This window comes from Pinus tabuliformis, chromosome 6 (genome assembly GCF_031772625.1).
Source record: "Pinus tabuliformis cultivar Carrire ecotype Pingquan chromosome 6, CPIR1, whole genome shotgun sequence".
Classification (NCBI taxonomy): Eukaryota; Viridiplantae; Streptophyta; class Pinopsida; order Pinales; family Pinaceae; genus Pinus; species Pinus tabuliformis.
In genome coordinates, this window is record NC_142292.1 from 1,844,495,940 (window position 1) to 1,844,523,224 (window position 27,285).

General features: G+C 37.9%; 3 protein-coding genes and 1 pseudogene across 8 annotated transcripts; all 4 read right to left on the reverse strand.

Annotated features, from left to right (window-relative positions):
• Positions 1-351: 351 nt before the first annotated feature.
• LOC149266391 (uncharacterized) lies at positions 352-21,612 on the reverse strand. Its single transcript, XM_089430519.1, has 3 exons — positions 20,759-21,612; positions 4,300-4,369; positions 352-764 (listed from the first exon to the last, which is right to left on the reverse strand). Exons 1-3 carry the CDS (start codon positions 20,800-20,802, stop codon positions 414-416), a joined length of 465 nt encoding a protein of 154 aa, XP_089286645.1. The 5' UTR covers positions 20,803-21,612; the 3' UTR covers positions 352-413.
• LOC149266392 (uncharacterized) lies at positions 1,760-3,684 on the reverse strand. 3 transcript variants are annotated; one of them, XM_089430510.1, is made up of 6 exons: positions 3,558-3,684; positions 3,351-3,446; positions 3,164-3,235; positions 2,953-3,072; positions 2,525-2,598; positions 1,760-2,220 (listed from the first exon to the last, which is right to left on the reverse strand). In XM_089430510.1, the coding sequence occupies exons 1-6, from the start codon at positions 3,636-3,638 to the stop codon at positions 2,190-2,192; spliced, it is 474 nt and encodes a 157-aa protein (XP_089286636.1). In that variant the 5' UTR covers positions 3,639-3,684; the 3' UTR covers positions 1,760-2,189. The 3 variants fall into 3 exon arrangements, with proteins under 3 accessions (XP_089286636.1, XP_089286635.1, XP_089286632.1); XM_089430509.1 differs by lacking the exon at positions 2,525-2,598; XM_089430506.1 differs by having other exon boundaries at positions 2,160-2,598.
• Positions 6,466-7,443, reverse strand: LOC149266393 (uncharacterized). Its single transcript, XM_089396072.1, has 3 exons — positions 7,388-7,443; positions 7,079-7,285; positions 6,466-6,942 (listed from the first exon to the last, which is right to left on the reverse strand). Exons 2-3 carry the CDS (start codon positions 7,211-7,213, stop codon positions 6,574-6,576), a joined length of 504 nt encoding a protein of 167 aa, XP_089252198.1. The 5' UTR covers positions 7,214-7,285; positions 7,388-7,443; the 3' UTR covers positions 6,466-6,573.
• On the reverse strand, positions 7,809-26,045 carry LOC149266394 (cytochrome P450 716B2 pseudogene; annotated as a pseudogene). Of its 3 annotated transcripts, none has more exons than XR_016260153.1 (5): positions 25,940-26,045; positions 24,176-25,782; positions 15,820-15,911; positions 8,090-8,265; positions 7,809-7,927 (listed from the first exon to the last, which is right to left on the reverse strand). The product of XR_016260153.1 is annotated as a cytochrome P450 716B2 pseudogene, transcript variant X2 (transcript). The 3 variants fall into 3 exon arrangements; XR_016260152.1 differs by having other exon boundaries at positions 25,859-25,995; XR_016260154.1 differs by lacking the exon at positions 25,940-26,045 and having other exon boundaries at positions 24,428-25,838.
• Positions 26,046-27,285: the final 1,240 nt, after the last annotated feature.

Genomic DNA, 27,285 nt, shown 5'->3' on the forward strand with positions numbered 1-27,285 from the left:
TCTGTATACCAGAAGTTTTAAACAGGAAAGAAAAGACAATCTGAGGATAAAAAGGCATGTTTGCAAGGCAGAAGAAATGTATTCCTGCAAATAGGCTCGTTTCAATTTAATTTAAACTTGCTAACATTTCACAATTAGAAATCATAATAAGACAATTCATTACCCTGGACAGCTACAGGAAACTAATTTCACTATTTACAAGATTTCTCCCCAGTAAGAAACTCTTCATGCTATAGCAGGAGATATAGTGGAGTAAGTTACTCCCCGCAGATTTGAAGTAGTTCTCAGAAAAAGAGAGTAGACTAGTTCACCAGTTTCAGTAATACATAAATCACACAATTGCAATATATATAGTCACATGAACAAGTTTCAGTAATACATAAACACGATTCAAGATACACCAGTTTATGTTGCTAGCCCAAAATGACACAACTGCAATAGAAATAGTGACATGAGAATACAAGACAAGCACGAATGCTAACAATTAGGAAATTAGTGCCGCAGTCGAGCAGAGATGATAGAAGCATAAAAAATGCGAGTTGCAGCACCATGGCGGACCCAAATGCATATTTGAAGCATCCGTCGTACACCTGTAACAGAGAAGGAAGCGGGGAAATAAGACATGTGAAGAATACAAGACAAGCACGAATGCTAACAATTAGGACATTAGTGCCGCAGTCGAGCAGAGACGATAGAAGCATAAAAAATGCGAGTTGCAGCACGATGGCGGACCCAAATGCATATTTGAAGCATCCGTCGTACACCTGTAACAGAGAAGGAAGCGGGGAAATAAGACAATGCGTAAGATGATGCAAAAGAGATGTTATTGTTTTTTTGGTTTCTTTTTTCTTTGTCTTTCGACTTTTACGATGTCAATAATCAGAAGAGTCATGAGAATAAGTGCTAAGAGAAACAATGCTGTGAGTTCAGTAAGTTGGCTTATGCTAATGGATTCCATGTTATGTGAAGCGGGGAGGTGTATGTGAATATCCAGGTGCAGAAGAGGTCAATTTATACAAAAGTTCAACGTGTTTGTAAGGTGGTTTTAAGTGTGAATGGAGCTAAAATACTTGAGGCTCGGATGGAGCAGCGTAGAATTTAATGGTCGGCATAAAACGAAAAGCTTACGTTAAGTGAGCAATCAGTGCAATTAAGTGGTCGATATGACATGGGGAGCAAATGGCATATGGAATGATGTATGTGGCGGCAGAAGTAAATGCGAAATTAGGTGATGTATCTGACGTCGGGCAATCTTGGTGGTAGATTGGGTCTGACAGGAAATCTATGTCAATATCTAGGTGCAGAAATCTTGAAGATCAGATTGGAGCAGGCCAGTATTTAATGATGGGCATAAAACGAAGACCTTACGTTAAGTGAGCGATCGGTGCAATTAGGTGATCGATCTGACATGGGGAGCAAATGGCATATGGAATGATGGATGTGGCGGCAGTAGTAAATGCGAAATTAGGTGCCCCTTTGAGTCTGTGAAGACAAGAGCCAAGATTACAAAACGAAGGCAGAGTACGTCAGCTGAACTTAGGGATACAAACTGTCAGAAACCTAGTCTTTATCATACCTGTATTAGCAATCAATGAAGATAGAACATCGCTATAGGGCATATCAATCAGCAACTTATACTAAAATTTTGATGATCCTACAGGATGGGAAAACAAACGCAATACAAGACTTCTAGAAAGCTAATGATGCTTCAAGTAGGAGGCTGCAGAGCAAAGAACATGCATTTTCTCAGTACTATGTGTTCAGGTAAACTTCTTGCACACAATTCAAAGGTGCAGTTCATTTAAAATTATAAACATGTTCAAATAAGCCTAAAAAGAGTCATCAGCAAATTATCAAGGCCATCAAAAGATCGAATGATTCAAAGATCATACTCCAGAGTTGCCAATGGCAGTTATGCTCGAGGACTGTAGTCTGGGATATGGTTTAATGCTATGAACATGACATGAACCCAAAATCAGACCCACAAGACAGCATAATTCGGAGGCAATAATGATAAATCATAAATCACAGATGTAAGACAACAGCTCTATCGTAGATTTAAGACTTATGAACATTTTAACCACTGTTCTTTGCAAACCTGCTGAGGCATATCCAGAAGGCTACAAGAAACTTCATAACTATTAGTTGCCAAAGAGAACTCGAGGTAAATAACACCTTGCTGGTGCATGCTAGCACCAATAGATCATAAGTCTGACTACCCTGCAGGCCGGAAAACGAGTGCATTATGACAACTAATAAAAGGTGTAAAACCTCCCCAGCCAGATAGTAAGTGATACAACATGTTCAACCATGTAATTATTCATATATAACATCTCAAGGAGATGACTGCAATCCCTATAGCACATATCTCCATGTATGTATTCAAATGAAATGTTTTCAGTGTATCTAACAATAGATGATCAAACAAGGAATTGCCAGATACAAGGACACTCATTTCATGTGGTTATAGAAGCATTGAAAAGAGTCAATGAGTGATATAAACCCAAAAAAATAAAGAATAAACCTTAATTTGTAGAGTTGGTGAGGCAATGTTTGAGTCATACCATAATCCCAAAAGCGCAAGACACCATCACCTACCTATTGGCTGTCAAGGATTAGACATCAATGAAGACAACACATACGCAGTGTATTTTGCATGTATCAAAGATCCTATTAGTCTATCCTGCAGTTCTTGGGAACTGGAAACTGTATGGCAGGTAACTTAGCAGTGGACGTACTGCAAATTATGCACAACTACAATATATATGCATGAAAACAGTTAAATTGTTTTTAAACATGCCTAACTTGAAACATACAACTCACATTCAAATCAATCAATAGAATAATCTTCTGACTACATACACACAAAAGAGCATCTAAATTGTTCACGTGTTCTTAATAAGCCAATATGCTACACTTTTCATGAGGAAATAACCAATTTTATTACCACACCTCATTATTAACAACTTCATTGATCAGTTCTTGGGCTGCTTCAATTTGCTTCTTGGTGCCAGTCATCTGCACTGTCCTTTCTGTTGATGTATCTCCCTCAGGAAGATGTAGTGGTATTAACTGAAACATAAAGATGACTCAGAAAACAGTGACATAATTGAGAAAAGTAAAAAAAAAAAAAAGCTAATATCAATAATTCAATCCCACTAACCTGGATTCGAGCCCCTGTCCTGCTTTGCAGATTCTTTATAGTCTCACCTCCTCTACCAATGATCAACCCAACCTGCCATACATAAAGATGATGATTAATGTAAGAATTAATGATTATAAATATTCAGCAAATAAAAAGGCATCAAATTATGTATCCACTGACAGGATGATAAACATGACAACCCAACCTTATTGTTTGGAACTTTTATTTGCACTTGTTCTGCTCCAGGTTGCACACTGCTGAAACCTCGTGCAACAAGTGTAGCTGAGCCACCTGCATCCGCCTGGATGACATCCAAATAGTGTCAAATAGAACAATAAATTCTAGTGGGAAGACATACAAGTATAATTTTGAATTGTCAGGTTTGAACATCAAATTACAGAATGAGAAATACCTCTGCAATGACATCATTGATCAGCTGCTCTGCCCTATTGATTTGCTCCAAGCTGCCCATCAACTCCACTTGCCTAGTCATAGAACTTGGATCAGAATCTGTATCCCTAGTTACTTGAATTTTTGCACCTGATCTGAACAAAAAATCCAAACTAAAACTCTCATATGGACAGCACAAATTATGTTTATAGCTGTATCTTCCTAATAAATACATGATATGGGTTCTATTCGCATTCAGTAAGCTTGATACGGATAGATGAGCATGATACAGAAGCTTAATGCTACAGAAACCTAGTCTTTATCATACCTGTAAAAGACACAATGCTTGTGCAACGGCTTTCAACATGTAACTTCTTACCAAACAAATTGCCATCTGGACTCCACACAACACGGTTGTCATACCTGTAGAGATTGGTGTATTCAATGGGTTTAGTTCAATATGCTTATACCTAGTATACTCATTAAGCAACAGGTTTCATGTCCTTGTTGCTTACTCTATACTGGAAGCTATTACTCTGGGAAAGAAAAGTAAAATTATTGATCAAATACCTCCAAGTGTTGTCGTACATCTCCACCACCATTATAGGTGTAAGTATGCACTATGTGCTTTGAATAGGCAACCCCTGTTGACATCAAGGGATAATAAAAGTAACACAAATCAATTTAACTGCATGTGCAAAAACAATGTGAAGCTGGAAAAGACACAATGCTTGTGCAACAGCTTTCAACATGTAACTTCTTACCAAACAAATTGCCATCTGGACTCCAGACAACACGGTTGACAGATACACCCGGTTCCTTAACAAGTGCTGCCTGCAGTCCCAGTGCAAAAGATTAAACTGATTGCATCATACATACAGTGCAAGTTGAACAAAAAATCCAAACTAAAACTCTCATATGGACAACACAAATTATGTTTATAGCTGTATCTTCCTAATAAATACATGATATGAGTTCTATTCGCATTCAGTAAGCTTGATACGGATAGATAAGCATGATACAGAAGCTTAACCCTACTACAGCTAGCCACATGTCACTATGAATGCCATTGATTAACTTATACGACATACAGGATAAGGTCACAGTAATGTAAATGAATATGATAGCTTAACCAAGTGACTTGATTCACGTAATTAGATATCGTTACATGAGAAGAGATGATACATGAGCTATATCCATTGATTTAATTAGACAATAATCATGACAAGATAAGATAGCACTGGTTATAAGCTCATATTGGACATTCATTACTTATGATGCATTATGATTATGGATTCCTTATAGGTGATAGGTAGAAACAGGCAGCAAGCAGCACATACCTTAATGACACAGAGCTATATAGCTATGAACAGCGAGGTATAACAAGAGATTTTCTAGCTTACCTCACCTCCGTGGGCTATGGCTGGTTCAAGATACTAGTATGTTTCAACCAAACTCATTGCTCATATAAAACACGTATTTTTTACTAAATCATAAAAAGGGGATTTCACTTCACGCAATGGTTCAGTCATACGAGAATGATATCTGCTTTATATCAAAATTAGTAAGTATAAAGACAGCGATCTAAAATATGGAATCTTCAAGGGGATTACTATCACCTTGAAATATAGATGTAAGTAGTTTTTGAAATTTCGAAAACTTTCTGAAAATCTTTGATCCCTTAAAAACATTATGTGTTTCATAGAGTGCAGGCGTTATCAACATGTTAACCCTCCGGTGATACTTTGTAAAAGCCCTCACAGGTTCCGGCTTCTGTAGCTGACGTGAGACAGAATATGATTAAAATCTGCCCTGAAGTTAACTCTGAACAAGCTTACACTCTTGAATTTTGGTTAATCTTTTCATACATTATTCTGTCAAGCTCAGGTTTTGAAGATTGGATTGTATGAATTGCTGTACATTGAATTGGACTATTCATTTTGCTCACTACAGTGTTACAATTATTGACACAGTGTACCAGAAAATACATATAGCAAAGGAACTACAGCAATATGTGAGCTGTTTGTATCAAGAAGACAAGAATTAATTGGCCAATGCTTTCATGGCATACCTTTAGGTTCAGTACTGCTGCCCATGATAGGCATTAACTAGTGTTTGGATTGGGTCAAAACTGTGTAATGAGCGGGTTGATCAACAGACCCGCTTGACCAACATAGTCCCTCTCATGTGTGTTGAGCAGATGTAATAAATAGGCATTGAATACGAATAAGAGAGGGGTGTTACCATTAGTATTTGATACTGTACTTCAATGATTGAACTAAAGGATACATAAGAGGTATATGACAGAAAATGCAGCTGGTATTAAGTACCCAACCTTGAACCTTAAGCTCAAAACTCTTTGCTAATCTAATTGAAATTCATAGCCTTCATTCAGCCCTCTCCAAAGTATTTGATAGAAAGCAGTCAGCATAGTCATTCAGATCAAACAGTAGTAAAAAAAATGTTTCAAGTGGATATTAAGTCAATTCAACTGATACAAGAGTTCAAAATATTAGTAGCCCGCTTCATTTTCATTGAGTTGCCAATAGTTACAACAACATTTTCCAGTTGCAGGATCAGATCAATCTCTATTTTTACCTAGCTTTACATGCTATTTCTCAAGGGCGGAATGACCTTTTGTGCTTTTCAGGCATGCAGATATAAATTAGAACATCACCTGTAATTTTTTTCTCCTTTTCCAAAAAAGCCTTGTCTTCCTCAACAAAAAGAGGATATACTCCTGCCGTTAAACAATAAGGAGCTTTGTTTCTTTTCATTCCAGTAGAAAATAAATGCCCAAAGGAAGAGTAACTACAGGTATAACAGTAGCATGAAGATGGTAATCCGAACCATCAAAACATTCATCAGAGTTGTTTATTTTCAGCCCAACAGAAACTAAAATGCCCAGAAGAAGAGTTCTTATGTTCAAATAATAATAAAGACAGATATAACAATACCATGAAGATGGTATTCCAAGCTTCCAGCAGATATGAACTCGTAGACCAGAGAAAGTCACATCCTACAGAGGATAAAATGTGTCAATCTGTACGCACAATGACATCCGAACTATCCAACAGGAAGCTGCTGTGTACATGGAAATCTCGCAAACTGTATGTAACGTCGGCAACGTCTTCGAGATACTTTTCATACGTGAGTCCTGTTAAGGATGGACACAGTTCGAGCAGTAAACTGTCCTTTAGGATGCATTTGTATTGAACATTTGCGTCGGTTTGGATTGTGCAATTTAATTGCAAACTGCGTCGATATGTAGTTAGCTGTTTGCATGTGGAACAGTTAAGTTGGTCCATGATAACTGTTCCAAACGTATCGGCGGGCAGAGAGCAATTGTTACAGATTATAACAAAGGGTTCTGTATGTATGTTTGCTATAGTGAGCATTCCTTTAACCTGGTCCATGTTTCAGTACAAGCCTAGCGTTAGATATTGTAATAAAAATACTAAGAGGATGTTAAATGAACGTGCGTAATTTAGGAGAACAGGAAATAAAGATTTATAATATATATTCTGTGGAGTATGAGAGGACCTTTGTTGTTGAGGCAGGTAGTTTTCTCAGGTCTGCAAGTACCCTGTCTGAAGTAACGGCTGTAATGAATGTAGATTTGCAAGTGCGTAACGACCCACGTTCTTTGCCTCGGGCAAGATTTCGAAACAGCACCATTGGTGCTTCTTGTTTCAAAATTTGTTGTTGGATTGATTTGAAAATTGGCTTAAATGTACTAAAAAGATGCACCTGGTACTAGTGTTAAATGTAATGGCTTTTAAGTAAATGGTTACTTAAAATGTATAGATGATTTAAATGTTAAAAAGAATAAATGGTTGAATTTGTATATACCGTGGCTTTGTCTTTTTGAGCTGGGCCGTCCTTGATAGTTAGGACATATTGACCAGCTATTTATTTTGTTATTGTTACAAGGCCGGCAACTGTGCCGATTGCAAATGCAGCTGTTGTGTTGGTGAGCTGGTTAATAGTCGTCATGGGAACAAATCTGTATTCCGTACAGATAGGTGGAATTGGTTCCAAGATGGTCTTCCCATGCAAAACAAGTATACACGGACAATCTCCATGGTCGTAAACTGTCTTGGCAGAGACCTTGAAATTTGTAATACAGATTCCCTGGCCCACTACAAGTTTCGCTTCAGTAGCAGGAATCAGGCTGTGTGGCACATTTAGCATAATTGTCATATGCCCTCTTCTGTCCACTAGGTCAGCACGTAACAATTCAATTCTGTGTGCTTCGTCGACCAGTGTTTTGTATATTACTAGAACCTGGCCGTGAAAAGTTGTTCCCATTTTCAGCCCTTTTAACTCCTGTATTGTGATTGTTCTGCATAATTGATGCTTGGCTGCTATCTCAGATGTACTTTCCTGTTTCTGCCTGTAAAACAATATTAAAGAATCTGAATTAACATTGTGTTTGTACTACAAAACTTGATGTACTTTCCTGTTTCTGCCTGTAGAACAATATTGAAGAATTTGAATTAACATTGTGTTTGTACTACAAAACTTGTAAGAATAGATTTGGAGGTTTTTTACTTACTTTTTAGCAGTTTCTGAGACGTCACAAGTCTCTGAGAGGGAGCATGTCTCTGGAGCAGGTACTTCTTCGTGCTGTCTTTTCATATTAATTATCTGTTTACCAGTCTCTGATCTGAAAGGCAGCAAGGCTCTGGAGGAGTTACTTCTTCGTGCTGTGTTTTCTTATTAGTTATCTGTACAACACGAGTACAAGCTATTAGGTCTACAAGCAAAACTTGTTCCATGTAATAATAAATATGTATTCTATTAGGTCTACAAGCAAAATGTGTTCCATGTAATAATAAATCTGTGCATAACGTTATTCTATGTGTCGTTACATACCTAGATCAGTAAACACAGAGTGTTGCAAGGGAGCTACAAGAAATAGACTTTCAGTATGGCCATTGGAGATTGATATTGCTCGGATAACACAGCATTTGTTTGAACAGGGAAATATGAAGTTTCCTTGAATATGAAGTTTAGCAAATTGGTTATTGATTTGTTCCAAGGGTCATTAGAGCTGTAATAGCGCATAGAATATGCTGTGATCAGACCAATAAGCCCATGTTACATTTATCTCACACTGTTTCATAGGCAAAGTTGTCCAGATATGGTCTATTACTGTGTTTCGGCGCGGAGATAGTTTGCTTGTTATTTCATGTAAGTTTTCCATTTCCATAAATTGTACAAAGAGTTTGCTACGAGCTGTTTCTTGTTGTATGTCAATGTTCAAATCACCAACAACTAAAAAAACACAGTCAGTATATGTAGTTTGCGACTTTGCTTCCTGAATTATTTGCATTATTGTGGATACTTGTTCAAATGGTGCTGCATAAATGTTCATTAAACAAATTGGTCGTCGGAAGTACATGTCAATTAGGCTAAGCTCTGTTTTGTTCTTGCAAAATGTCTTTCTTGCTCTAATAGGTATTTTTTTGTTTATGCAAGTAAGAACTCCATGTGTAGAATGTGCAGCCGCAAAATTGAATGATAAGAATTCTTTGACTACTGGTGGAGTGTACAAATGAGTTTCTTGAAAACATAGAATCATGTTGTCCATTAAGTCATTGTGATGAATCACATCACTAAGATGTGCACGTAGACTACGTGTGTTCAGGCTTGCAATCGATAAAACATCCTTGTTAACAGATTTCTTCTTTGCGAATTCTAGTTTCCATGCACCAGTTGTTTCTAGCCGTGCCATCTCATTGATTATTTTGTTTTTGACATGGAAGTTTTGTTGTGTCAATTTGTTAATCAAGTATAGTGAGTCAATAGTTCGAACACGTGATAATGCAGTGTAGACTAGACCATGTTTTGTGACACCAGTTGGGTCAAATGCAAGTTGATCCAATGTCAACCCTTGTGTCCGGTGTATTGTCCGGGCACAGGCTAATTGGATTGGAAATTGTTTTCGAATTGTAATTTGTAATTTGTTCCAAGACATTGCTAGCGATTTTTCTATTCGAAAGATTGGTGTCCAATTTGGCATTATGTTTATGTCGTATAGTTGTTTGAAGTTGCTTCTTTGTTGTTTCCCAATTTCTGGGTCTGAAAAATCTATCCAGACAATGTCAGGCCTGTTGTTATTAGATGAATAGGATTTAAAAATCCCTTCAGCACCATTTACTAATCCATCGTTTGTATTGTAATTTCCTGCATATAGTTCAACTAACATGTTTTGTTTAACTGTAATTGTTGATGGCAGTGAGATTGTTTTATTAAAAGCAAAATAACTCGACCCAGGAAGCTCGTAGTTGTCAATTGCAATGAGCATTATTTGTTCCCCCTTTGTTAGGGAAAGCATTTTCACATTGTGAATATGGACATCTTTGTTGTGATAGAAAATGTGTGGGAAAACTGGGCTTGAAGGTGGGACCCTATAGCAGTTGTTGTTTACATAAGCAATATCTTCATCTGTTTGCATGTTTAATCTCATCCTATTTAGTACATCAATGAACAATGGGTCTTTTTGGCGCATGGCTGTGTGCAGTTGATAACATTTTATTTTCTCTGGCCAGAAGTCATATGGAATTGTGTTTTTGTTGATTTTTGGGTTTTCAAAGATCAGGGAGTCTCTGACTGGGTTTGCTTGGTAAAGATCGCCGGAGAATATCGTGTCAACATTGCCAAAGTATGAAGTTGGTGTGTGTAAGATTTGTCGCAGGCGCTTATCAATTTGATATAGTGTTGTTGCACCAACGAGCGATGCCTCATCTATGAGGAGGACACACAATTGTTGGAAATGCTTTGATAATGTGTCCAATTTTTCATTGTTTAGTGAGGGGCAATCTGCTTTGTTAAAGGGCAAATAGAATGCAGAATGCAATGTGACACCACTAGCATTGAAGGCAGCTTTGCCCGTGTATGCAGCGATTATTCCTATTAGTTGTGATGGGTTATAAGGAAATGCCACATTGTGTATGCGTACTAAGGATTGGAAGATTGCCTTGGCTGTGTGTGTCTTGCCTGTTCCTGCACCTCTTGTTAATAACAGGTAGATTAGCTCGTCTGGTCTGTACAATTTCCTTGTTATAACATCAGTAACTATGCTTGCTTGTTCAGTGTTTAATTGTCACATTAATTCATAGTACTCTACGTCTTCAAGTATACGTGGTTGTTTCACGATTTCATATGGCCTTGTAGATGGTAAAGCAAACTTTTTGCTATCTTGCAAATGTCCCAAGTCATTTTGGAAGTCGTAGTTTTCATATTTGTCATCTATCGATTTGTTAAATGTTATAGTTTCTGTTTCATTTGATTTCAAACTATTTATGTCAAATATTTCTCCAGTTTCTATTTCTACTGTGTGCATTGTGTCATCTATGTCACCCCATGTAGTTGTTGTAGCAAATTTGAACTTTTGTTCATTTTGCTTGACTATTTCTTCGACCGCAACATATGCAGCTTGCCAACTTGTGTGATGTTGCCTAATTGCAGTTTCACTTCCTCGATAAGGATAGTATAACATCAATTGCTCTCTACAGTGATTTTCAATGTCCTTGTATTTGTTATATCTAACAGATCTAATGACACATGGTCTACTTGATTTTCTGCGTTCTTGTCCTTTCTTTGTATAGCTAGATGCAAATTCTGCTAAGCAGACATGTTCAATAGCAGTAGGTCAGAGAGCATAGTAGTCAGTAATTGATGGGCACATTATGTCTTCTGAGTCATCTGCTTCCTTCTGCAGATCTTTTTGTCTTTTAAGAACAAATGCACAATCATCGACAGGAGATGTGTTAATAAATACACATTTCCGTGAACTAGAGTTTAGTGGGAGCGATAACACAATATGCACTGCTTGTTGTGCAGACATTTGTTGCAAGTTGACCAAAGCTTTCCCTAAAGAACTAATGGTATCTAGGATATCAGATTTTGTTTTCACATGATTGTCGCGTATGTTTTTAAATGTTCTTGTGAGTGTTTTATCTTCTTTTGTCATATAAGAACTGCAATACATTGCAGCTGCATATGAATCAAGTACAAATTGGGAATCAGTGTTTGCAATCCAAACTCCTGGAATATGTTTAGCGAAGTTGTTTTTCTAGGTGTCAACTGGGTTCCTTTGCAATAAGAGTGTTGTTCGATTTAGTGTACATTGGATAGCATGAATGTATTCATTGTGTGCTAGTCCAAGGTTGGCTAAAAAGCTATCAAATGTATCATTCTCACTGTATCTTGTATTGTTTATTGCTTCGAAGATTAGCTTTGCATGTGCTTTTGTTTTATCACTATCGAATTCAAGAGGCTCAAGTATTTTTGTTACTTTCATTGGCGGTACTGGGAAATTAAATCTGCAATTAGAATTTGCACGCTTCCTACAACTTTTTGTGTGACAATGGTGTTGTAGAACTCTAAGTTCACTTGCAAGTAACAGTGAATTAGTTGACAAGTAATTGTCAACGAATTCTTCGACTTCAATATTTGTATTTTGACCATAGATTGGTGTAGATTTTATCCATAGTAAGCCATGTTCATGTTCATTGCCCCGGTTTTGGAATTCAGTTACATAGAAGTGGTCAGCGAGCTCTCCATAATACTTGTGATCATGAGATATCAATTGATGTAATGCATCCCTCCTAGATCTATAGTAATGTACACAAGTAACAGGGTTGTTTCTTATTAATGAGCTAGGTTCATTTTCATCAAGTTCACCTGTGTTTGGTCTTCTAGTGTTTTGTTTTATGTGTCTCAATGCATGCGTTAAAGGATCCCAAAGATGCTCCGCACTGCTAAACGAAACAAAGAAAGTGGGCGGCCCTAGTTGTCGTATCATTGCATATAGTTTGTTCCGTATTTGCTGGTGGTAGTCAGGTGAGGTACGAATTGTTTTTAGGTCCATGTACCCAATGTCAGAATTTAAAATACGATCTAGGTTTGGTTTTGACTTAACGTCTTTTGCAACTAGTTTTCTACCTTTCAACTGCCCTTTTCTAATTCTAATCCACATTGTATTCAACACCTGATTTATGATAATGCGAATTTCTTTATAGAACAGGTTTGTAGTATGATAAGCAAAATCGTGGCTTTTATGCAGCACATCCCAGTGGCAAATCTTTTGATATGTAAAGTTTTTGGAGATGTCAGCTGGGCGTTTGTTGCCATAGAAAAGCGATGGGAAACTCATTTCTTCTGAGTACTTATCTTTGAAGATTCCTAATGGCATGTATCCAACAGCAGGTGCAATGTTAATTTGTTTATTTACAAGGTCATGGACGGTGTGTGCATCAATGAATCCATGGACCAATGTTTTTGTCGTTGGTTCATCGTTGTCTACGTTATCGTCTTCGCTATCTTCAGCGTCACTTGAACTTTCATAAGCTTCTTGGTTTTGTAGGAATGCCTCTTTCCAATTGTCATTTATGGTAGCGTTCTCGAGCTTGTAAAGCATCCTTTTGCATAATTGTTTAATGCTTTCATCACTTTGTGAACTCGAACTCGACCAAATGCATAAGCACTTTTGAATCTTAAACTCTTTTTGAGAACAACGGCAACCGTGTCAGTGTCTTTTATAGTTCTAGGCAATGCAGATTGGATTTTGGAAATGTTAGTGGGGACATTGATGACTCCTCCAGTTAAGCCCAGTTGCGACTTCTTATGTCGATGGCCCATTTCTTTTATTTGCAAGAAGGGCAATCTTAATGCGACTAGTCTTTCCTCTAGTTCAGTGAGGTCTCTCAGTGTTCTAGTGCCATTGTTTCTTCTTATGTGTTCAGGGACTGCATATTTAGCAATTGTTTCATGTTCAATTGCTTTTTTGCAATGTTTACAAATGTAGCAATTTTCAACACGAGATTTAACATTCTCGAAACTAGTTGATTGTTTCCTAATCTTATTTTGTTTTGCTTCACATTCTTGTTTCACAAAGTAGATGTCTCTTTTGAAAAAAGTTGTTTCACATGATGAACAATTGAAAATAGGTGTGTCACTTACTTGTCTTTGATATATATGATCAAACTCTGATAATTCTGGTAATTTTTTCATTGATCTTGATTGAATCGAGAGGTCGGATTCTCCTGATTTCTTTGATTGTGTTGAACGATCCTTTGATGTTGTTGCAAATCGATTGTAGTCCATGTTTTCTATGACTATTTCTTGTTTCATTGTTGCTGTGTTGAATGCAAGTCTTATTTTCTCCGTTTTCGATTTTGCCCGGATAATGCCTTTAAGCAAATGCAAAGATAAGCTTTTTGTCTCTTTGCCTAATGAGCAAGGGATTACAATTCCCATTTGTGCGTTGTTTCCAATTTGTTTTTTCAAGTTTCTAAGTGATCGGAATCTCAGTGTCTTGAATTTTACTTGGTTCGTTGATCGCGCTGATAGATCCGTTGATCTTCCTGCAGATGGGCAGTAGTCCATGTTTTCTATGACTATTTCTTGTTTCATTATTGTTGTGTTGAAGACAAGTCTTATTTTCTGTGTTTTCAATTTTTCCCGAATGATGCCTTTAAGCAAACGCAAAGATAGACTTTTTGATTGTTTGTCTGATCGACAACAAGTTACAATTTCTGTTTGTCTGTTGGTTCTAATATGTTCTTTCAAGTTTCTAAGTGATCGGAACCTCCGTGTGTCACTAACATCTTTTGTGTGCGGTGTGTCACAAATATCTTCTGTGTTGTTTAGAATTACTTGTTGTTCCATTGTACTTCTGTTATATTGAATGCCTATGTTTTGCCTTTTCGGATTTTCCTGAGCAATGTCCTTAAGCACATGCTTGTTTAAGTGACAAGGTGATTTGAATTTAGCTTCAATTGGTTGACATTTTGTCTCAGGTTGTGGTTCAATATTGTTCTTTGAGGTATCGGCTTGTTGTTGGAAGGTACAACCAATTGTAGGCTGCCTATGAACCAAAGGCTCGAAGTGCCCATTCAAAGGATCATCGTCATGGAACAGTATGTCACGAGTATTTGTTGTAATACCTGAATTGAAGTGCAAATACAGTCTCATCTTTGTTTTGGACCAAACCCTAATTGGAATTTTCAACCAGTTTGACAACCAATGGATGCAGAAAATATCTCCCCATAGACCTCTAAATGCTGGGGGTATATTGTTTGAGGCAGATTTAGCCATTTTGTCTAAATAGATTTCACGGTTTCTAATGTTATGCATTTCTTTCAGTGAGGCTTCATGCAGTTCATGTTCATAAGACCAAATTGCCTCACTATCTTGTTTTTTGAGAAAGTTTCTAAAATATTCTATTGTTCCTTTCCTTAGCTCCACTGATGTGTATCAAAAATCTAGCAAAAGTTCCAAACTATCGAATAAACAGTCTCCAATTTGATATGAGAAATTGTCGACACGAAATAAGTCATGCCTTTGCAATACCAATTGCAACTTGTGTTTATCAGACATAGGTGTGTCACAAACATCTTCTGTGTTGTCTAGAACTACTTGTTGTTCCATTGTACTTCTGTTGTATTGAATGCCTATGTTTTTCCTTTTCTGATTCTTCTGAGCAATGTCCTTAAGCACATGCTTGTTTAAGTGAGAAGGTGCGTGTAATTTAGCTTTGATTGATTGACATTTTGTCTCAGGCTGTGGTTCGATATTGTTCTTTGACGTATCGGCTTGTTGTTGGAAGGTACAACCAATTGTAGGTTGCCTATGAACCAAAGGCTCGAAGTGCCCATTCAAAGGGTCCTCGTCATGGAACAGTATGTCACAAGTATTTGTTGTAATACTTGAATTGAAGTGCAAATACACTCGCATCTTTGTTTTGGACCAAAGCCTAATTGGAACTTTCAACCAGTTTGACAGCCAATGGACACAGAAAATATCTCCCCACAGACCTCTAGATGCGAGGGGTATATTGTTTGAGGCAGATCTAGCCATTTTGTCTAAATAGACTTCATGGTTTCTAATGTTATGCATTTCTTTAAGTGAGGCTTCATGCAGTTCATGTTCATAAGACAAAATTGCCTCACTATCTTGTTTTTTGAGACAGGCTCTAAAATATTCTATTGTTCCTTTCCTTAGCTCCACTGATGTGTATCGGAATTCTAGCAAATGTTCTAAACTATCGAATAGTCAGTCTCCAATTAGATATGAGAAATTGTCCACAAGAAATAAGTGATGCTTTTGCAATACTAATTGCAACTTGTGTTTATCAGACATAGAAGACATGATGACCACTAAGTGTTTGATGCAATATTATGTTTACTGATGTAATGCAGTTACAACCAGAGAATCATAATAACAAGTTGAACAATGAAAATGATTATAGAACACGAAGTGATTGTGTGCACCTTTGGGACCGCAAATGTCTGCTAAGCTACGGAGACTCCTTATGTCAAGTAGCATCCACTGCGCAGGTCTGATACTGAAGTTCGAAATATGACTGCCAAGATAAAGAAGAACGTAAACCCATTGATGTAATGCAATTACAACCGCAGAATCATAATAGCAAGTTGAACAATGAAGTGATTGTGTGCACCTTTGCGACCAAGTTCAAAATATGACTGCCAAGTAGGATCAGTCAGTGTAAATCCATTGATCAATCTATATCAACCCAATGCCCTTGTTTTTGCTAATTATGCAAGTACATGCAATGTCACATAACTTGGAAAGGCAAATCAAACAAACTAAAAGCAATGTAATGTCAGTAGTACCAGTCCCTACTGTAGGTTAGGATCAGTCAGTGTAAATCCATTGATCAATCTATATCAACCCAATGCCCTTGTTTTTGCTAATTATGCAAGTAAATGCAATGTCACAAAACTTGGAAAGGCAAATCAAACAAACTAAAAGCAATGTAATGTCAGTAGCACCATCAAATTTGACACTGGTTGGAAGCTTTTGATGCAATGGAGCAAGCCACACCAAATTGTTACAGGTATATTGTTTCTCTTTCTTATGCTGGCATTTAAGACAAAAGAAAATGACTTATTCCGCTAAGCTACTGCATCAGCAAAGTTGTTTCTCTTTCTTATGCTGGCATTTAAGACAAAAGAAAATGACTTATTTCGCTAAGCTACTGCATCAGCAAAGTAATCCCTCTGCAAGTCCCCAGTGTTTGCCCCTGGTATTTTGACATGCACAAGTTCTCCAAGCTGGCCAAATAATTATCTCAGCATTTCATCTGTCACAGTGGGCTTAAGACGTCCGAAAGACATGTAGAATAAGAATATCAAGTGATAAATTCCTTTAAAAAAATGAAAGCATATAAAGAAAAACAAAAACAGAGGGACACAGTTGTATTATTTCGATCATTATATGATGCAACTACTTGAGGACAAACTGCCGCTGCCGCAAACAAATCACTTGTGAGAGGGTATACGACATATATAGAAGAAATAAAGAACGCAACGAATAGGCATATGCTTATGCACAAAGAAGAATACATATATCCATTTGCGTATATGAGCTAAATAATGCATAAGATCTGAATACCAATCAGCATACAAAGATACACACAAACACAACAAACACTATTTTGTCCCTAGCTACAGATCTCATCTATGGATAATGAACTCAGAATATAAGATATTTTGGAAGTTTGAAGGACATTTCCCAGCCTACGCTTGCATTGACACTTCTTAAGACTTCGCCAAAGAGAGAAACCATATCATCAGAAATCACTTAGAAATTAAAACCACAGGTTCACACACTAAAGTACATCCTGCATGGCAGTGGGCCTTATGAACTCGCATGCGCAAGGAATGTGACTATGTTTATTGAAGCTATGGATAACAATAAAGCTGCTCATAAGCACTCAACCAAGGGCTTTGGGCAATGAAGAAAACAAGGGAGCTATTTCGATTCGAAGATATATTCTGAACTCTTATTACAAACTACCCATGGATTTAGAGGATAACAATATATGGAGATTGATGTCATTAGAAGACATTTGCCAAACTGATTGATTTTGACATCCACCTTAACCTCTAATATAGAGATCTATAGCCATATGACCACAATTTATGACTTGATTTGCAGGCAGGCAATCGGAACATCAAATTCCAGGCTCAAATTAACATAGTAAATCTACCTCACTATGAAATTGAGAACTCGTTTCAGGGAAATGAGTTCATATGCCTATAATGTAGAATGAAAGCAATGTTTATCAGCAAATAACAACCTGATTGCAAAAACCGAGATGGTGGTTTCACTTAAAAGGTCTATCCTGTCCCCATAGGTGTACAGCATGCAACCACTTCCTCCAAGCTCGTTTCGGGCGGGAAACTCCTATTAACTACTGGATACTGATGTAATAGCCAAAGAAAAGAGCGATAACTACAAAAAAGGAATTTGTTTTGGAAAATCTAACATCCACAAAGCAAATTTGAAAAAAATACAATACCCACGTAGTAAATCTGGGAATAAGCTATACCCAGGACACAGATTTTTTCGATTTTTGCCATAAAAATTGCACCCACAAAGGAAAAATAATACAATGCCGACTCACCAGCACGAGATAGCCTATTAGGCCGAACGCCCAAGAGCAGAGATCCTAGTCTTGAGTGTTTAAGAGAGCTAAGTACAATTGGATAGTCACATGCAAAGGTGTTTCACCAGAAAAAACAGAGTGCTAATTGCCATATTGGACCGCAAGTTGCACAATGTATAGACCTTAGAGCCAAGAGAGAGATTAAAAAGAAAAAGAAAAAATGTTCTACAGGGGCAGATGTAGGCAAGCAAGAGAAAAAAATTGAGCTCTACAAGGACAGTTGAAAAGACACTATAACTCAAAAACCTGATTGACATTATGGACAGATAGTGTACATTTTGTGATCACATTGTCCGTTGGCTCCAAGCTGGCCAAATAATTATCTCAGCATTTCATCTGTCACAGTGGGCTTAAGACGTCCGAAAGACATGTAGAATAAGAATATCAAGTGATAAATTCCTTTAAAAAAATGAAAGCATATAAAGAAAAACAAAAACAGAGGGACACAGTTGTATTATTTCGATCATTATATGATGCAACTACTTGAGGACAAACTACCGCTGCCGCAAACAAATCACTTGTGATGGGGTATACAACATATATAGAAGAAATAAAGAACACAACGAACAAAGATCTGAATATGAGCTAAATAATGCATAAGATCTGAATACCAATCAGCATACAAAGATACACACAAACACAACAAACACTATTTTGTCCCTAGCTACAGATCTCATCTATGGATAATGAACTCAGAATATAAGATATTTTGGAAGTTTGAAGGACATTTCCCAGCCTACGCTTGCATTGACACTTCTTAAGACTTCGCCAAAGAGAGAAACCATATCATCAGAAATCGCTTAGAAATTAAAACCACAGGTTCACACACTAAGGTACATCCTGCATGGCAGTGGGCCTTATGAACTCGCATGTGCAAGGAATGTGACTATGTTTATTGAAGCTATGGATAACAATAAAGCTGCTCATAAGCACTCAACCAAGGGCTTTGGGCAATGAAGAAAACAAGGGAGCTGTTTCGATTCGAAGATATATTCTGAACTCTTATTACAAACTACCCATGGATTTAGAGGATAACAATATATGGAGATTGATGTCATTAGAAGACATTTGCCAAACTGATTGATTTTGACATCCACCTTAACCTCTAATATAGAGATCTGTAGCCATATGCCCACAATTTATGACTTGATTTGCAGGAAGGCAATCGGAACATCAAATTCCAGGTTCAAATTAACATAGTAAATCTACCTCACTATGAAATTGAGAACTCGTTTCAGAGAACTGAGTTCATATGCCTATAATGCAGAACGAAAGCAATGTTTATCAACAAATAACAACCTGATTGCAAAAACCGAGATGGTGGTTTCACTTAAAAGGTCTATCCTGTCCCCATAGGTGTACAACATGCAACCACTTCCTCCAAGCTCGTTTCGGGTGGAAAACTCCTATTAACTACTGGATACTGATGTAATAGCCAAAGAAAAGAGCGATAACTACAAAAAAGGAATTTGTTTTGGAAAATCTAACATCCACAAAGCAAATTTGAAAAAAATACAATACCCACGTAGTAAATATGGGAATAAGCTATACCCAGGACACAGATTTTTTCGATTTTTGCCATAAAAATTGCACCCACAAAGGAAAAATAATACAATGCCGACTCACCAGCACGAGATAGCCTGTTAGGCCGAACGCCCAAGAGCAGAGATCCTAGTCTTGAGTGTTTAAGAGAGCTAAGTACAATTGGATAGTCACATGCAAAGGTGTTTCACCAGAAAAAACAGAGTGCTAATTGCCATATTGGACCGCAAGTTGCACAATGTATAGACCTTAGAGCCAAGAGAGAGATTAAAAAGAAAAAGAAAAAATGTTCTACAGGGGCAGATGTAGGCAAGCAAGAGAAAAAAATTGAGCTCTACAAGGACAGTTGAAAAGACACTATAACTCAAAAACCTGATTGACATTATGGACAGATAGTGTACATTTTGTGATCACATTGTCCGTTGGTTCTTGTATACAGTCTAAGGGAAGAAGAGAGAATCACACGGTATTTTGTTATTGACTGGATTGCCATTGTGTTTCTAGCTAGTTGTGTGCAGGTTCGAACTAAGAGAAGGCTCACTACTAGGAGAAGACAGAAATCCTTATATGGCACTGGACAGAGAGCTAGTTTCCTTTCTAAACACATCAAATAAGAAGCTTGAGAACAGAGCCCAAAGAAGACTTCCACAAGGACTTATGTTGGTGAAGCGAGTGGGCTATAACTCACTCATTTACAGATCACTGGTGGAACACAAAGCCACAATGGTGTCATAAAATCCGACTGCATTTTTGACTGCTCTGTTCTTGTATACAGTCTAAGGGAAGAAGAGAGAATCACACAGTATTTTGTTATTGACTGGATTGCCATTGTGTTTATAGCTAGTTGTGTGCAGGTTCGAACTAAGAGAAGGCTCACTACTAGGAAAAGAACAAGGTGTAACCTCCAAACCACACTGCCTTACCAGTTAACAACTTCTTTAATCCCTTTTCCCATTAGTAAATTCATAAATATCTGCCTTGGTAAAAGTAAACTGTAATGAACTACTACACATATTTTAGAATATTATAGCCTCCAGAAATAAGTATATAAAAGAATTCAGACTATAAAGCATAGTCTGCTGTTGGAGTAAAAACAAGGAGACAATCAGTGAAAATTATTGGCCACTCAAACAAAACCATCATATACACAAGTTAAATCTGAAGGAGTAAATAAAACTGACAGGAAGGGAGTATACCTCTGCTGTCTTTTCAGTCTCTTGAATAAGAGAAGTCCATGCATTAAAATCTGCTGAGTTTGCCCTTACTATGCTCCATAACCTTTCTTCTTCAGTAGAGATGGCTGCCAAAAGAAAGTAAAAATATATCAGCTATAATATATAGAGATTCAAGAACGTCACCTAATAAGAAAATTATGCATGCTCTTGTTCTATGTTTGAAGACAATATTACGCATATCCTTCCTATGTAAGCTAACATCAGCCTACCTAAAACTCTATGTCCTCTCTAATTTGACATCTATTATCTACAAGACAAAAGCAACATCATACAACAAGGCAAAATCCATCCCAAGGGGCGAGATAGCCTGTTAGGCCGAACGCCCAAGAGCAGAGATCCTAGTCTTCAGTGTTTAAGAGAGCTAAGTACAATTGGATAGTCACATGCAAAGGTGTTTCACCAGAAAAAACAGAGTGCTAATTGCCATATTGGACCGCAGGTTGCACAATGTATAGACCTTAGAGCCAAGAGAGAGATTAAAAAGAAAAAGAAAAAATGTTCTACAGGGGCAGATGTAGGGAAGCAAGAGAAAAAAATTGAGCTCTACAAGGACAGTTGAAGACAGGCCTTGGAGCAAACCGGTAGGCCTTGGAGCCCCCTATGGACACTTGCTTTAGTCTTAGCCTTCTTGGTCCAGCAGAGAAACTCGCCTTAAGAGAGTCTCCATTGGAGGTTAGGAAAACAGAAGGTAAGGTATAGAAGGTAAAGAAGGGTTTGTTAACTACGGTACTCTCTGAGTTCGCCTAGCTGAATTAGCTATGGCATGCATTGCCCAAAAAGAATGTGGTAATGGATTAAATAATAATAATCCATGAAACAAGATTTGGTTGTCATTTTGCCAAACAGTGAGGGGGCCTTTTACATCCTTCTTTGTGTTCTATCTTTGGCTCATGGATGCCTAGTGTTAAAACTTGACACAATCAAATAAACAAATATTTATTTCTAAATGTACAATATATTTCAGTTTACTTACTGCATTTTGAGGTTGAACACTCTTGAAGATATGTAAATTTTTCACGATGAAAATTATAACATGTAATTTTTTTAATGGTTAATCAACAACAATTGAAAAACAAAGGCATGCAGTCAGTCCCTGGCAAGAAACAGAGCTTCAAAAGGAAAAAGTTGGATGTTACATGGCATATAATGCACTAAGGACAATAAGGGGGAAGAGTATCACAACTAAAATCCCAAACGATCTTGTAAATGTACATGTATTACTTAAGCTGATGAGCCAGTGCAAAATAAGCTGGTGAGCCAAGTTCCATTGAGGCCTGGGTGCCTATGTGTATAAAATGTGTTAGGCTAATGGGACAGAGTATTTATGAATTTTAAAGGCCAAAGTCCCTATGTTATCAAGCCAGAGACAGCGTGGTAAAACACCAGTGAGCCTAACAAACAATGTAAATGTACTAGAATTAACACAATAACACCATGGTGAGCCTAACAAACAATGTAAATGTACTGAGATTAACACCATGACTGTAAAATGAGACAAAAAGAAGAGGGCTAAAAGTCCACAACTGGAAAAGCGTCTTAAAAAATTATAATATACCATGAAAAATATAAAGCAAAGTGTACCATGCCTATAAAAAGTGGTTCTCCCATTCAGAGAGACATACCATGAAAAATATAAAGCAAAGTGTACCATGACTATAGAAAGTGGTTCATCAACACAGAGAATGCTCCTTGGACTATTTATAATAAGCTTTTATCTCTAGAAAAACTAGCAAACGTAAAGAAAATCACATCGCTCATGCCATTAAACCTCAAGATTCATAAAACCCTCACCCTAACCAAACCCTGTAGGAGTACATTAGTTGCTCGAAGTCAATAGAGGACTGAAGGACCTATTATCCCTAAGACCATACAACCCTGTCTATCCCAAATATATGTCTATAAAAACCACTTTCCTATAAATATAGTCTGAGACACAACAAAGATTGTTTTTATATGATCTCTCTGCAGTAAACAAACTAACAAACTTAAAGTATAGAAAATATCTCTATGCCAAACCCTGTATGGAAAACCTTGTCTAACTAGACAAAAACCTTATAAGAATCCCGCAAAAAGCCCATTAATTCAAAAGGGCTTTGTCAGCCTGCAAACAGTCGACGACTGGTAATCGACATTATTTTAGCCAAATCAAGTGGTCTCCTTAAAAGAAAGGCATTAAGGTTTGAAAGCCCAGTGGCATAATATGCTGACCAGAGCCTAACAAACAATGTAAATGTACTGAGATTAACACCATGGCTGTAAAATGAGACAAAAAGAAGAGGGCTAAAAGTCCACAACTGGAAAAGCGTCTTAAAAAATTATACTATACCATGAAAAATATAAAGCAAAGTGTACCATGCCTATAAAAAGTGGTTCTCCCATTCAGAGAGACATACCATGAAAAATATAAAGCAAAGTGTACCATGACTATAGAAAGTGGTTCATCAACACAGAGAATGCTCCTTGGACTATTTATAATAAGCTTTTATCTCTAGACAAACTAGAAAATGTAAAGAAAATCACATCGCTCATGCCATTAAACCTCAAGATTCATAAAACCCTCACCCTAACCAAACCCTGTAGGAGTACATTAGTTGCTCGAAGTCAATAGAGGACTGAAGGACCTATTATCCCTAAAACCATACAACCCTGTCTATCCCAAATATATGTCTATAAAAACCACTTTCCTATAAATATAGTCTGAGACACAACGAATATTGTTTTTATATGATCTCTCTGCAGTAAACAAACTAACAAACTTAAAGTATAGCAAATATCTCTATGCCAAACCCTGTATGGAAAACCTTGTCTAACTAGACAAAAACCCTATAAGAATCCCGCAAAAAGCCCATTAATTCAAAAGGGCTTTGTCAGCCTGCAAACAGCCGACGGCTGGTAATCGACATTATTTTAGCCAAATCAAGTGGTCTCCTTAAAAGAAAGGCATTAAGGTTTGAAAGCCCAGTGGCATAATATGCTGACCAGATCAGTGAAACATTAACTAATGGTGCCTAGAAACCGCCCTAAACGCCAAATCACACGCTGAACCCAGTTCAATCCACTCCACAACTCAAACCAGAACAAAAGCCTTGATAACTACTCAATACGTTTGTAATGCTAACAGAACTAAGAACTTCCCAGGCATGAAACTACTACAATAATTAACAGTTGCCTATCTTTTGCGATGTCGTGTAATATTATGGTACCATTAAAAAAGAAATGCATGCAGTTACACAACCAGAGACATGCAAACTTAAGCAAAATTCTTATGTAACTTATGAAGAACCCTCCCTGACCCAACGAAAAAAGAATACGAAAGAATTCAAACTCGTATACAAGGGAAGCACTGTACAAGCTCAGGACTGAAAACATAAAGAGTACCTGGACCCGAAGCGAAATAACAAGCCGCAAAGTAACGACGAAATCATGTATAAGCTTATTATATAACAAGAAAATTACGTTACACGTAGCCCCGACGCTACATGCACAATGTCACCTGGAATGAAATGTGTACACAAGACAGGTAACCCCCATCAAATCAGTCTATGTGAGGGCGCAACAGATGTTAAGGATATCCCCTGAATCACCCTAACCCCCGTCAAATCAGCTAAGCTGATGGTCCAATGAAAATACCTTCCGAATTTCTTATAACGCTAAGTCTTCCTTCTCAACCGCATTTGCCACCCAGCTCTCAGTCCCGGCTGCTCCCGCCCCCTCAACCCCCACTTCCATGTTTAGGTCGCCATCTCGATCCCACTCGGCTTCCTTCTTCACGCCTTTTCCGACCCTGTCCCACGATACCTGCCGCGGGATTTCACTGTGCGCCCGCCGGTGCCCGCGTGGGGTTTTGTCGAGTCAGGGTTCTCCGCCAAAAATTTGAGCAGCACAGTTAATGTAGAACTGCTGGTGTCATGACCTGCAAATATAAGGAGAAGGATATTGTCCTTAATCTCGTCGTGTGTGAGAGATTCACCATTTTCGTCCACATTAGAGAGCAGGAAAGACAATAGATCTTGCTCGGGAGAAGCTTTTCCCTCCTCCAATGCAATTTTCCTCTCACGAATAATGCCCTCAAGCTGTTCACGAATGGCATTGACTCCACGTTTGGCTCTGTTATATCGAGTGCCGGGGAGATCTAGAGGAATCTGCAACAGTCCCTTCTGCAGCGCCATAAAATGATGCGAAAGCCGTGCTTGGTCGTCTGAATTATATATACTAGCGAACAATTCACAAGCCAGGGAGAAAGTATAGAGTTTCACCAGAGGAAAAACCGTGACCTCATCTTTACCGATCCAGTGCTCAGCCAGGTGATGTTTGGTCATCAAATCCACTTGCCCCGTCTCTTGCTGATTCGATGACTGACCTCCGCCCTGCAATAACAGATCCGTAAAGCTGCTACTGTTATCGCCGAACTGAGCTGTGAAACTGAAAGTCTTTCCTTTCATTAGGCACCCATCCCATGCACCCAAGCACTCCAGATCTCTGAAGTCTGGCTGTTGTGGTTCGCGCTGATAACTGTAGGGTTTGTAACCGAAAGGATTAAGGTTCAGGCGGTTTCAAATCAGTACGCCTGGCTTCTCTTCAGAGCCTAACCGTCCTCGGTACGTCTCCTAGTTACCATGTACCCCGTTTGGGCTGGACAATCAAATTCGCTGGTCCATAACAGGCCTTTGCTCAGTGCATATAGACTCTCGTCTTATATAGAACTTCCCGGCTCTCGAATTGTTACAATATGGGAAGGGCTTGGATCCTTGATTGTTCCTTCTTCACGCCTTTTCCGACCCTGTCCCACGATACCTGCCGCGGGATTTCACTGTGCGCGCGCTCTGTAATCGTCGCCGTGGATAATCAGTCATGAAGAACAAGGACCCTGTAAACCTTCGGCAGCTCAAACAAACTCAGTCGAGGCTCTGAGAGAAAACCCTTATAGAACCTCATTACCCACCCGTCAATGCCAGCCGAGAGACAGCGATGCAGCTGTTAATACCCTGCAACAACACGACAACACCTGTTAATACCCTGCAACCATAGCATATACTTTACGAAATAACGAAACCTGTTTACCAAATAGCGAATTAATGCTAGCATTAACGCTAACGGTTGACGGTCAGGGATAATGAAACTGGCCATAATTTCCAATTTAACCTATGTTCGGGCCTCTTCCGCCTCGGGAAGAGGCCAAATAAGATGAGAAACGTTAAGGCCGAATCCGACTTTGGGTATGTGCACAGAAGACCTCACAGGACTTTAGTATAAGCGACTAATAACAGACGGGGAAAGCACTCAACTAATGCTAAGTCGACATTGAACGATTACAATAGTCCCTGCCGGATGCCAGATGGCAGGGACTAATAAAATCATTTATGTTTAGCCTTCTTCGTTTCCATCTCATCTTCCTCATGGTCTTTCAAATCATGGAGAATAAGGGCAAGGTTAAGGAGCCGACCCTAACTCTCGATGAGTTTACCCAATTAGTAGGGCTTTTGACAGGGGTGCTCATATTCATTGCCCTTCTATTTATGTATAGAACCCACCGGCCTTTATTTGATTTAATATCATTATAATATTTTATATGGAGTGAATTTAAAGGTCAATGCTTCCACACTCCCATCATGCATAAGTCGCTATGCACAATTACACCATAATTTAATCAATTTGAGATCCATATTTTATAAGGACCCTATAATAACATGTTATATACAAAGTGAATTTTATATATTTTAAGATTTGAATTCATTCACTAAGAATCAATATTTATTCACAAAGAATCCTAGTTTCCCTTTATAAAAATTTTGGGTTATTTCTGTTATGAAAACCAGTCCACAAACATTTTTGCCGAGGTGGATTGGTCCATAGGCCTTAGTGTTTCAACCTATGCTCTGATACCATTTGTAATGTACCTCCATGGCCTACCTGGAAAATAACCCCTAATTCCCCAACTTTTAGAAATTTCCTTAGTTATAACTTAAGATTTCACGTCCTCTTCTTCTAACTGGATGGTCAAGTCACATTCAAGAGATAACCTTATACCATAGACCCATTAATTCTTCTTTATCGAATGATATTATATATATATCCACAATTGGAAAGAAGGAGGAACCATAACATGCAAGCATCAATCCCCGCATGGTATCGATATCCTCGACCCTTAGATATAAGATTAGAATTTACCTCCTAGTTTCTTTGCATGCCTCTATGCCAACAACTTGTCTCCACACTAGTAAATCCTGATTACTATAATGTATGCATAAACTTTATAAATTATTTAGATAATCACATGCACCACTTTCATCACCTCCACTCTTCAATTAGATTTCTCAGAAGTGTTTTCATCCACTTAATAGGACATTCTGCTACATAAGGATGCATTAAGAACACATGCATTACTCTTAAGCAATTGACAAAATGCAAATCGATCCTTATTGGGTATACATGCAATAGAAAATCTGACCATCATAGATTATACTGTTACCTACATTATACTATGATAA

Coding starts and splice junctions, on each gene's coding strand:
- LOC149266391 (XM_089430519.1), bottom strand. CDS start 20,802: ATGCATGGACTTCTCTTATTCAAGAGACTGAAAAGACAGCAGAG. Junction 4,370..20,758: donor AGACTGAAAAGACAGCAGAG/GTATACTCCCTT, acceptor CTGGGACTGCAG/GCAGCACTTGTTAAGGAACC. Junction 765..4,299: donor TCCAGATGGCAATTTGTTTG/GTAAGAAGTTAC, acceptor TCTCTGTTACAG/GTGTACGACGGATGCTTCAA.
- LOC149266393 (XM_089396072.1), bottom strand. CDS start 7,213: ATGGTGCTGTTTCGAAATCTTGCCCGAGGCAAAGAACGTGGGTCGTTA. Junction 6,943..7,078: donor TACCTGCCTCAACAACAAAG/GTCCTCTCATAC, acceptor AACATGGACCAG/GTTAAAGGAATGCTCACTAT.
- LOC149266392 (XM_089430506.1), bottom strand. CDS start 3,638: ATGACTAGGCAAGTGGAGTTGATGGGCAGCTTGGAGCAAATCAATAGG. Junction 3,236..3,350: donor TAAAAGTTCCAAACAATAAG/GTTGGGTTGTCA, acceptor TATGTATGGCAG/GTTGGGTTGATCATTGGTAG. Junction 2,599..2,952: donor ATGAAGTTGTTAATAATGAG/GTGTGGTAATAA, acceptor GACAGCCAATAG/GTAGGTGATGGTGTCTTGCG.